The 13,219-nt window shown below is 40.4% G+C and overlaps 1 protein-coding gene across 1 annotated transcript in view; it reads left to right on the top strand.

Moving 5' to 3' along the window:
* The window catches only part of LOC120050855 (interleukin-1 receptor accessory protein-like 1), an 838,450-nt gene that overhangs the window by 152,469 nt on the left and 672,762 nt on the right, over window positions 1–13,219 (top strand). The window contains exon 5 of the mRNA XM_038997383.1: window positions 2,889–3,021. Within this exon, the coding sequence (XP_038853311.1) occupies window positions 2,889–3,021 (133 nt within the window). The remainder of the gene's footprint in view (window positions 1–2,888; window positions 3,022–13,219) is intronic.

Below are 13,219 nucleotides of genomic sequence, written 5' to 3'. Positions count from 1 at the left end.
TGCCTGTAAACACACAGTCCAGTTCAAACTGCCTGTAAACACACAGTCCAGTTCAAACTGCCTGTAAACACACAGTCCAGTTCAAACTGCCTGTAAACACACAGTCCAGTTCAAAGTGAATGATGGCAGGTCCTACTGCCTGTAAACACACAGTCCAGTTCAAAGTGAATGATGGCAGGTCCTACTGCCTGTAAACACACAGTCCAGTTCAAAGTGAATGATGGCAGGTCCTACTGCCTGTAAACACACAGTCCAGTTCAAAGTGAACGATGGCAGGCCCTACTGCCTGTAAACACACAGTCCAGTTCAAAGTGAACGATGGCAGGCCCTACTGTCTGGAAACACACAGTCCAGTTCAAAGTGAACGATGGTAGGCCCTACTGCCTGTAAACACACAGTCCAGTTCAAAGTGAATGATGGCAGGCCCTACTGCCTGTAAGCACACAGTCCAGTTCAAAGTGAACAATGGCAGGCCCTACTGCCTGTAAACACACAGTCCAGTTCAAAGTGAATGATGGCAGGTCCTACTGTCTGTAAACACACAGTCCAGTTCAAAGTGAACAATGGCAGGCCCTACTGCCTGTAAACACACAGTCCAGTTCAAAGTGAATGATGACAGGCCCTACTGTCTGTAAACACACAGTCCAGTTCAAAGTGAACTATGGCAGGTCCTACTGTCTGTAAACACACAGTCCAGTTCAAAGTGAACTATGGCAGGCCCTATTGTCTGTAAACACACAGTCCAGTTCAAAATGAACGATGGCAGGTCCTACTGCCTGTAGACACACAGTCCAGTTCAAAGTGAATGATGGCAGGTCCTACTGTCTGTAAACACACAGTCCAGTTCAAAATGAAAGATGGCAGGTCCTACTGCCTGTAGACACACAGTCCAGTTCAAAATGAACGATGGCAGGGCCTACTGTCTGTAAACACACAGTCCAGTTCAAAGTGAACTATGGCAGGCCCTATTGCCTGTAAACACACAGTCCAGTTCAAAGTGAACGATGGCAGGCCCTACTGTCTGTAAACACACAGTCCAGTTCAAAGTGAATGATGGCAGGTCCTACTGCCTGTAGACACACAGTCCAGTTCAAAGTGAATGATGGCAGGTCCTACTGCCTGTAGACACACACTCCAGTTCAAAATGAAAGATGGCAGGCCCTACTGCCTGTAAACACACAGTCCAGTTCAAAGTGAAAGATGGCAGGCCCTACTGCCTGTAAACACACAGTCCAGTTCAAAATGAAAGATGGCAGGCCCTACTGTCTGTAAACACACAGTCCAGTTCAAAATGAAAGATGGCAGGCCCTTGTGGCACATGGCTTGTTTGCATGAAGGCCTACTGTAGCTTTGATTGTCTATGGTGCACCGCCTGTGTAGACTCCAGTCCTGGACAAGACAGATGTTTTGGTTAGGTTTTATTTAAAGCAGTGTCTATTAATTGTCCAAACGCACGGCCGCTTTCCCATTCTATATTGCTATAGAATTTTCACAAATGCCTTCGTATACGTAGTTCCCAAACATTCTAAGAATGTATGAAAATGTGAAAATGACCATGTCTAGGTACTCGCTTGTCAGAAAAGGTTTTAAAAAGTGTCATATTCTTTGTGGGAGTGTATATGAACAGATTTAATAAGATTTCATGTTGCTAAATTGCTGTCAGCTCCACTTGAAATAGCACTGATGCTGTTGTGTGTAGAACATCTTTCACCATGTACGCTGTGAATCATGTTTCACACTCACACTAATTGGTAGTGTGGAACAATAAGGGTACTGGGCTAATAACCACCCCCTGCCCTTTGTGTAGAGGACGCCAGGAGTGTGCGTGGGAGAGAGTGAAAGAGAGTTCAGCAGTGTTCAGGAGCATGAGGGAGAGAGTGGGAGAGAATGGGAGGAGGGATGGGAGCTTCCGAGGCTGTAGGAGAGCTTCAGAGGAGGTAGGGGAGCTTCAGATGGGATAGGGGAACTTCAGAGGGATAGGGGAACTTCAGAGGGATAGGGGAACTTCAGAGGGGATAGGGGAGCTTCAGAGGGGATAGGAGACCTTCAAAGGGATAGGGGAACTTCAGAGGGATAGGGGAACTTCAGATGGGATAGGGTAACTTCAGAGGGGATAGGAGAGCTTCAGAGGAGGTAGGTGAGCTTCAGATGGGATAGGGGAACTTCAGAGGGATAGGGGAACTTCAGAGGGGATAGGAGAGCTTCGGAGGGGATAGGAGAGCTTCAGAGGGCATAGGAGAGCTTCAGAGGGGATAGGGGAACTTCAGAGGGATAGGGGAACTTCAGAGGGATAGGGGAACTTCAGAGGGGATAGGAGGGCTTCAGAGGGGATAGGAGAGCTTCAGAGGGGATAGGAGAGCTTCAGAGGGGATAGGAGAGCTCCAGAGGGGATAGGAGAGATTCAGAGGGGATAGGAGATATTCAGAGGGGATAGGAGAGATTCAGAGGGGATAGGGGAACTTCAGAGGGGATATGAGAGCTTCAGAGGGGATAGGAGCGATTCAGAGGGGATAGGAGAGCTTCAGAGGGGATAGGGGAACTTCAGAGGGGATAGGAGAGCTTCAGAGGGGATAGGGGAACTTCAGAGGGGATAGGGGAACTTCAGAGGGGATAGGAGAGCTTCAGAGGGGATAGGGGAACTTCACGGGGGTCTATGAGTTCAGGAGGATGTAGGTGTTGGAAGGTGCAGGAGAGTCTGGAGGTGTGCATTAGAACCTAGACAATAGGAGACACCATCTAATAAGAATCACCCATATTATCCATGGTACTGGAAAGACCTACATTAGTGGGCTCCACCTCACCCAGACATTTTCCCCTGCTTTACCTACAACCATATTACTTCCTTACCACAACAACCATGCCTTATTTCCTGTTTCCTGTCTCCACAGGAAATCAAGTCAACCTGACGTGCCGAGCGTTCTTCGGCTTCGCCGGGGAGGTCAGTCCGCTCATCTACTGGATGAAGGGAGAGAAGTTCATCGAAGACCTGGATGTGGAGAGGTTCAGAGAGAGTGACATCAAGTAAGACACACACACACACATCAAGTAACACCCTGTCACACACACACACGTCAAGTAAGACCCTGTTACACACACACACTTCAAGTAAGACCCTGTTACACATACACACACACATCGCTTGAGGTCATATGGGATATACATACGTTCCTGCATGAACTGTAAAAAATCAAAGCCACAGTTTTGACCAACACACTTGTGATGCTGTGGTATGATGTAATGATATTACCAGGCTGTGGTATGATGTAATGATATTACCAGGCTGTGGTATGATGTAATGATATTACCAGGCTGTGGTATGTTGTAGTGCTATTACCAGGCTGTGGTATGATGTAATGATATTACCAGGCTGTGGTATGTTGTACTGCTATTACCAGGCTGTGGTATGTTGTAATGATATTATCAGGCTGTGGTATGATGTAATGCTATTACCAAGCTGTGGTATGTTGTAATGCTATTACCAAGCTGTGGTATGTTGTAATGTTATTACCAGGCTGTGGTATGATGTAATGATATTACCAGGCTGTGGTATGTTGTAATGATATTACCAGGCTGTGGTATGATGTAATGATATTACCAGACTGTGGTATGTTGTAGTGCTATTACCAGGCTGTGGTATGATGTAATGATATTACCAGGCTGTGGTATGATGTAATGATATTACCAGATTGTGGTATGTTGTAATGATATTACCAGGCTGTGGTATGTTGTAATGTTATTACCAGGCTGTGGTATGATGTAATGCTATTACCAGGCTGTGATATGATGTAATGTTATTACCAGGCTGTGGTATGATGTAATGCTATTACCAGGCTGTGGTATGATGTATTGCTATTACCAGATTGTGGTATGTTGTAATGTTTTTACCAGGCTGTGGTATGTTGTAATGCTATTACCAGGCTGTGGTATGATGTAATGCTATTACCAGGCTGTGGTATGATGTAATGATATTACCAGGCTCTGGTATGTTGTAATGCTATTACCAGGCTGTGGTATGATGTAATGATATTACCAGGCTGTGGTATGTTGTACTGCTATTACCAGGCTGTGGTATGATGTAGTGCTATTACCAGGCTGTGGTATGTTGTAATGATATTACCAGGCTGTGGTATGATGTAATGATATTACCAGGCTGTGGTATGATGTAATGATATTACCAGGCTGTGGTATGATGTAATGATATTACCAGGCTGTGGTATGATGTAATGATATTACCAGGCTGTGGTATGATGTAATGTTATTACCAGGCTGTGGTATGATGTAATGATATTACCAGGCTGTGGTATGATATAATGATATTACCAGGCTGTGGTATGTTGTAATGTTATTACCAGGCTGTGGTATGTTGTAATGTTATTACCAGGCTGTGGTATGATGTAATGATATTACCAGGCTGTGGTATGTTGTAATGTTATTACCAGGCTGTGGTATGATGTAATGATATTACCAGGCTGTGGTATGATGTAATGATATTACCAGGCTGTGGTATGTTGTAATGTTATTACCAGGCTGTGGTATGATATAATGATATTACCAGGCTGTGGTATGTTGTAATGTTATTACCAGGCTGTGGTATGATGTAATGATATTACCAGGCTGTGGTATGATATAATGATATTACCAGGCTGTGGTATGTTGTAATGTTATTACCAGGCTGTGGTATGATGTAATGATATTACCAGGCTGTGGTATGTTGTAATGTTATTACCAGGCTGTGGTATGATGTAATGATATTACCAGGCTGTGGTATGTTGTAATGTTATTACCAGGCTGTGGTATGATGTAATGTTATTACCAGACTGTGGTATGATGTAATGTTATTACCAGATTGTGGTATGATGTAATGATATTACCAGGCTGTGGTATGTTGTAATGTTATTACCAGGCTGTGGTATGATGTAATGATATTACCAGGCTGTGGTATGATGTAATGATATTACCAGGCTGTGGTATGTTGTAGTGCTATTACCAGGCTGTGGTATGATGTAATGATATTACCAGGCTGTGGTATGTTGTAATGCTATTACCAGGCTGTGGTATGATGTATTGCTATTACCAGATTGTGGTATGTTGTAATGTTATTACCAGACTGTGGTATGATGTAATGCTATTACCAGGCTGTGGTATGTTGTAATGCTATTACCAGGCTGTGGTATGATGTAATGATATTACCAGGCTCTGGTATGTTGTAATGCTATTACCAGACTGTGGTATGATGTAATGCTATTACCAGGCTGTGGTATGTTGTAATGTTATTACCAGGCTGTGGTATGATGTAATGTTATTACCAGACTGTGGTATGATGTAATGTTATTACCAGATTGTGGTATGATGTAATGATATTACCAGGCTGTGGTATGTTGTAATGTTATTACCAGGCTGTGGTATGATGTAATGATATTACCAGGCTGTGGTATGATGTAATGATATTACCAGGCTGTGGTATGTTGTAGTGCTATTACCAGGCTGTGGTATGATGTAATGATATTACCAGGCTGTGGTATGTTGTAATGCTATTACCAGGCTGTGGTATGATGTATTGCTATTACCAGATTGTGGTATGTTGTAATGTTATTACCAGACTGTGGTATGATGTAATGCTATTACCAGGCTGTGGTATGTTGTAATGCTATTACCAGGCTCTGGTATGATGTAATGTTATTACCAGGCTGTGGTATGATGTAATGATATTACCAGGCTGTGGTATGATGTAATGATATTACCAGGCTGTGGTATGATGTAATGATATTACCAGGCTGTGGTATGATGTAATGTTATTACCAGGCTGTGGTATGATGTAATGATATTACCAGGCTGTGGTATGATGTAATGATATTACCAGGCTGTGGTATGTTGTAATGTTATTACCAGGCTGTGGTATGTTGTAATGTTATTACCAGGCTGTGGTATGATGTAATGATATTACCAGGCTGTGGTATGTTGTAATGTTATTACCAGGCTGTGGTATGATGTAATGATATTACCAGGCTGTGGTATGATGTAATGATATTACCAGGCTGTGGTATGTTGTAATGTTATTACCAGGCTGTGGTATGATATAATGATATTACCAGGCTGTGGTATGTTGTAATGTTATTACCAGGCTGTGGTATGATGTAATGATATTACCAGGCTGTGGTATGATATAATGATATTACCAGGCTGTGGTATGTTGTAATGTTATTACCAGGCTGTGGTATGATGTAATGATATTACCAGGTCTGTGGTATGTTTTAATGTTATTACCAGGCTGTGGTATGTGATGTATTGTTATTACCAGACGTGGATGATGTAATGTTTTACCAGCTTGTGGTATGATGTAATGATATTACCAGGCTGTGGTATGTTGTAATGTTATTACCAGGCTGTGTATGATGTATGATGTTACCAGGCTGTGGTATGATGTAATGATATTACCAGCTGTGGTATGTTGTAGTGCTATTACCAGCTGTGGTATGATGTAATGATATTACCAGGCTGTGGTATGTTGTAATGCTATTACCAGGCTGTGGTATGATATTGTTATTACAGTGTGGTATGTTGTAATGTTATTACCAGACTGTGTTATGTTGTAATGTATTACCAGGCTGTGGTATGTTGTAATGTTATTACCAGGCTGTGGTATGTTGTAATGATATTACCAGGCTGTGGTATGTTGTAATGATATTCAGGCTGTGGTATGTTGTAATGATATTACCAGGCTGTGGTATGATGTAATGATATTACCAGGCTGTGGTATGTTGTAATGTATTACCGCTGTGGTATGTTGTAATGATATTACCAGGCTGTGGTATGTTGTAATGTATTACCAGGCTGTGGTATGTTTGTAATTATTACCAGGCTGTGGTATGTTGTAATGTATTACCAGGCTGTGGTATGATGATAATGATATTACCGGCTGTGGTATGTTTATATGTTATTACCAGGCTGTGGTATGTTGTAATGTTATTACCAGGCTGTGGTATGATGTAATGATATTACCAGGCTGTGGTATGTTGTAATGCTATTACCAGGCTGTGGTATGTTGTAATGCTATTACCAGGCTGTGGTATGATGTAATGCTATTACCAGGCTGTGTATGATGTAATATATTACCAGGCTGTGGTATGTTGTAATGTATTACCAGGCTGTGGTATGATGTAAATATATACCAGGCTGTGTATGATGTAATGATATTACCAGGCTGTGGTATGATGTAATGATATTACCAGGCTGTGGTATGTTGTTAATGTATTACACAGGCTGTGGTATGATGTAATGATATTACCAGGCTGTGGTATGTTGTAATGTATTACCAGCTGTGGTATGATGTAATGTATTACCAGGCTGTGGTATGATGTAATGTATATTCATGCTGTGGTATGTTGTAATGTTATTATTTATTATTTTCCAGGCTGTGGTATGATGTAATGTATTACCAGGCTGTGGTATGATGTAATGATATTACCAGGCTGTGGTTGTTGTAATGTTTTATACCAGGCTGTGGTATGATGTAATGTATTACCAGGCGTGGTATGTTGTAATGTATACCAGGCTGTGGTATGTTGTAATGTATTATCAGGCTGTGTATGTTTGTACTGATTACCAGGCTGTGGTATGTGTAATGTATTACCAGGCTGTGGTATGATGTAATGATATTACCAGGCTGTGGTATGTTGTAATGTTTACCAGCTGTGGTATGTTTGTATTGTATTACCAGGCTGTGGTATGTTGTAATGTATTACCAGGCTGTGGTATGTTGTAATGTTATTACCAGCTGTGGTATGATGTAATGTATTTACAGGCTGTGGTATGTATGTATTCTATTCCAGGCTGTGGTATGATGTAATGATATTACCAGGCTGTGGTATGTTGTAATGTATTACCAGCTGTGGTATGATGTAATGATATTACCAGGCTGTGGTATGTTGTAATGCTATTACCAGGCTGTGGTATGATGTAATGATATTACCAGGCTGTGGTATGTTGTAATGCTATTACCAGGCTGTGGTATGATGTATGTTATTACCAGCTGTGGTATGTAATGTTATACCAACTGTGGTATGATGTAAATTGTATTACCAGGCTGTGGTATGTTGTAATGCTATTACCAGGCTGTGGTATGATTAATGATATTACCAGGCTGTGGTATGTTGTAATTATTACCAGCTGTGGTATGATGTAATGATTTTACCAGGCTGTGGTATGTTGTAATGTTTACCAAGGCTGTGGTATGATGTAATGCTATTTACCAGGCTGTGGTATGTTTAATGATTATTACCAGCTGTGGTATGTTGTAATGCTATTACAGGCTGTGGTATGTTGTAATGCTATTACCAGGCTGTGGTATGATGTAATGATTTTACCAGGCTGTGGTATGTTGTAATGATATTACCAGCTCTGGTATGTGTAATGTATTACCGGCTGTGTATGATGTAATGCTATTACCAGGCTGTGGTATGTTGTTAATTATTACCAGGCTGTGGTATGATGTAATGATATTACCAGGCTGTGGTATGTGTAATGATAATTGCAGCTGTGGTATGTTGTAATGTATTACCAGGCTGTGGTATGTTGTAATGTTATTACCAGGCTGTGGTATGATGTAATGATATTACCAGCTGTGGTATGTTGTAATGTTATACCAGGCTGTGGTATGATGTAATGATTTACCAGGCTGTGGTATGATGTAATGATATTACCAGGCTGTGGTATGTTGTAATGTTATTACCAGGCTGTGGTATGATTAATGATATTACCAGGCTGTGGTATGTTGTATGTTATTACAGGCTGTGGTATGATGTAATGATATTACCAGCTGTGGTATGATATAATGATATTACCAGGCTGTGGTATGTTGTAATGCTATTACCAGGCTGTGTTATGATGTAATGATATTACCAGGCTGTGGTATGTTGTAATGTTATTACCAGGCTGTGGTATGATGTAATGATATTACCAGCTGTGGTATGTTGTATGTTATTACCAGGCTGTGGTATGATGTAATGTTATTACCAGACTGTGGTATGTATGTTAAGTGTTATTACCAGATTGTGGTATGATGTAATGATATTACCAGGCTGTGGTATGTTGTAATGTTATTACCAGGCTGTGGTATGATGTAATGATATTACCAGGCTGTGGTATGATGTAATGATATTACCAGGCTGTGGTATGTTGTAGTGCTATTACCAGGCTGTGGTATGATGTAATGATATTACCAGGCTGTGGTATGTTGTAATGCTATTACCAGCTGTGGTATGATGTATTGCTATTACCAGATTGTGGTATGTTGTAATGTTATTACCAGCTGTGGTATGATGTAATGCTATTACCAGGCTGTGTATGTTGTAATGCTATTACAAGGCTTGGTATGATGTAATGTTATTACCAGGCTGTGGTATGATGTAATGTATTACCAGCTGTGGTATGAGTAAATGCTATTACCAGGCTGTGGTATGTTGTAATGTTATTACCAGGCTGTGTTATGATGTAATGTTATTACCAGCTGTGGTATGATGTAATTATTACGAGTTGTGGTATGATGTATTATTACCAGGCTGTGGTATGTTGTAATGTTATTACCAGGCTGTGGTATGATGTAGATGATATTACCAGGCTGTGGTATGATGTAATGATATTACCAGCTGTGGTATGTTGTAATTGTATTACCAGGCTGTGGTATGATGTAATGATATTACCAGGCTGTGTATGTTGTAATGCTATTACCAGGCTGTGGTATGATGTATTGCTATTACCAGTGTGGTATGTTTATGTTATTACCAGCTGTGGTATGATGTAATGCTATTACCAGGCTGTGGTATGTTGTAATGCTATTACCAGGCTTGGTATGATGTAATGTTATTACCAGGCTGTGGTATGATGTTAATGTTATTACCAGGCTGTGTATGTTGTATGCTATTACCAGGCTGTGGTATGATGTAGTGCTATTACCAGGCTGTGGTATGTTGTAATGATTTACCAGGCTTGGTATGATGTATGTATTACCAGGCTGTGGTATGATGTAATGATATTACCAGGCTGTGGTATGATGTAATGATATACCAGCTGTGGTATTGTAATGTTATTACCAGGCTGTGGTATGATGTAATGATATTACCAGGCTGTGGTATGATGTAATGATATTACCAGGCTGTGGTATGTTGTAATGTTATTACCAGGCTGTGGTATAGTTGTATGTTATTACCAGGCTGTGGTATGATTAATGATATTACCAGGCGTGGTATGTTGTAATGTTATTACCAGCTGTGTATGATGTAATGCTATTACCAGGCTGTGGTATGTTGTAATGCTATTACCAGGCTGTGGTATGATGTAATGATATTACCAGGCTTGGTAGTTGTAATGCTATACCAGCTGTGGTATGATGTAATTATTACCAGGCACGTGTGGTATGTTGTAATGTTATTACCAGGCTGTGGTATGATGTAATTTATTACCAGACTGTGGTATGATGTAATGTTATTACCAGTGTGGTATGATGTAATGATATTACCAGTCTGTGGTATGTTGTAATGTTATTACCAGGCTGTGGTATGATGTAATGATATTACCAGGCTGTGGTATGATGTAATGATATTACCAGGCTGTGGTATGTTGTAGTGTATTACCAGGCTGTGGTATGATGTAATGATATTACCAGGCTGTGGTATGTTGTAATGCTATTACCAGGCTGTGGTATGATGTATTTATTACCAGATGTGGTATGTTGTAATGTTATTACCAGACTGTGGTATGATGTAATGCTATTACCAGGCTGTGGTATGTTGTAATGCTATTACCAGGCTTGGTATGATGTAATGCTATTACCAGGCTGTGGTATGATGTAATGATATTACCAGGCTGTGGTATGATGTAATGATATTACCAGGCTGTGGTATGATGTAATGATATTACCAGGCTGTGGTATGATGTAATGTTATTACCAGGCTGTGGTATGATGTAATGATATTACCAGGCTGTGGTATGATGTAATGATATTACCAGCTGTGGTATGTTGTAATGTTATTACCAGGTCTGTGGTATGTGTGTAATGTTATTACCAGGCTGTGGTATGATGTAATGATATTACCAGGCTGTGGTATGTTGTAATGTTATTACCAGGCTGTGGTATGATGTATGATATTACCAGGCTGTGGTATGATGTAATGATATTACCAGGCTGTGGTATGTTGTAATGTTATTACCAGGCTGTGGTATGATATAATGATATTACCAGGCTGTGGTATGTTGTAATGTTATTACCGAGCTGTGGTATGATGTAATATATTACCAGGCTGTGGTATGTATAATGATATACCAGGCTGTGGTATGTTGTAATGTTATTACCAGGCTGTGGTATGATGTAATGAATTAACCAGGCTGTGGTATGTTGTAATGTTATTACCAGGCTGTGGTATGATGTAATGATATTACCAGGCTGTGTATGTTTATGTTATTACCAGGCTGTGGTATGATGTAATGTTATTACCAGACTGTGGTATGTGTAATGTATTACCAGATTGTGGTATGATGTAATGATATTACCAGGCTGTGGTATGTTGTAATGTTATTACCGGCTGTGGTATGATGTAATGTATTACCAGGCTGTGGTATGATGTAAATGATTTACCAGGCTGTGGTATGTTGTAGTCTATTACCAGGCTGTGGTATGATGTAATGATATTACCAGGCTGTGGTATGTTGTAATGCTATTACCAGGCTGTGGTATGATGTATGCTATTACCAGATTGTGGTATGTTGTAATGTATTACAGCTGTGTATGATGAATGCTATTACAGCTGTGGTATGTTAATGCTATTACCAGGCTGTGTATGTTGTAATGATATTACCAGGCTGTGGTATGTTGTAATGATATTACCAGGCTGTGGTATGTTGTATGTATTACCAGGTCTGTGGTATGATGTATGATATTACCAGGCTGTGGTATGTTGTAATGTTATTACCAGGCTGTGGTATGTTGTAATGATATTACCAGGCGTGGTATGTTGTAATGTATTACCAGGCTGTGGATGTTGTATGTATTACCAGGCTGTGGTATGTTTAATGATATTACCAGGCTGTGGTATGATTAATGATATTACCAGGCTGTGGTATGTTGTAATGTTATTACCAGGCTGTGGTATGTTGTAATGTTATTACCAGGCTGTGGTATGATGTAATGATATTACCAGGCTGTGGTATGTTGTAATGCTATTACCAGGCTGTGGTATGTTGTAATGCTATTACCAGGCTGTGGTATGATGTAATCTTATTACCAGGCTGTTATATGATGTAATGTATTACCAGGCTTGTATGTTGTAATGCTATTACCAGGCTGTGGTATGAGTTGTAAAGATATTACCAGGCTGTGGTATGATGTAATGACTATTACCAGGCTGTGGTATTATGTAATGATATTACCAGGCTGTGGTATGTTGTAATGCTATTACCAGGCTGTGGTATGATGTAATGATATTACCAGGCTGTGGTATGTGTATGTATTACCAGGCTGTGGTATGATGTAATGCTATTACCAGGCTGTGGTAGATGTATGATATTACGGCTGTGGATTGTAATGTATTACCAGGCTGTGGTATGTGTAATGCTATTATCCAGGCTGTGGTATGATGTAATGATATTACCAGGCTGTATGGTATGTTGTACTGTTACCAGGCTGTGGTATGATGTAATGTATTACCAGCGTGGTATTTGTAATGCTATTACCAGGCTGTGGTATGTTGTAATGTATATCCAGGCTGTGGTATGTTGTATGTATTACCAGGCTGTGGTATGATGTAATGCTATTACCAGGCTGTGGTATGATGTAATGTTTACAGTGTGGTGGTATGTTGTAATGCTATTACCAGGCTGTGGTATGATTTGTAGTTGCATTACCAGCTGTGGTATTTGTAATGATATTACCAGGCTGTGGTATGTTGTAATGTTATTACCAGCTGTGGTATGATGTAATGCTATTACCAGGCTGTGGTATGATGTATGTGCTATTACCAGGCTGTGGTATGATGTAATGATATTACCAGGCTGTGGTATGTTTATGTAAAATGCTATTACAAGGCTGTGGTATGATGTAATGGATATTAGCCAGGCTGGTGGTATGTTGTAATGTATTACCAGGTCTGTGGTATGAGGTAATTATTACCAGGCTGTGGTATGATGTAATGCTATTACCAGGCTGTGGATATATTAATGTTCTTAGCAA

The sequence above is a fragment of the Salvelinus namaycush genome, chromosome 7 (assembly GCF_016432855.1).
Source record: "Salvelinus namaycush isolate Seneca chromosome 7, SaNama_1.0, whole genome shotgun sequence".
Lineage (NCBI taxonomy): Eukaryota > Metazoa > Chordata > Actinopteri > Salmoniformes > Salmonidae > Salvelinus > Salvelinus namaycush.
This window is presented reverse-complemented; position numbering and strand designations above follow the sequence as displayed.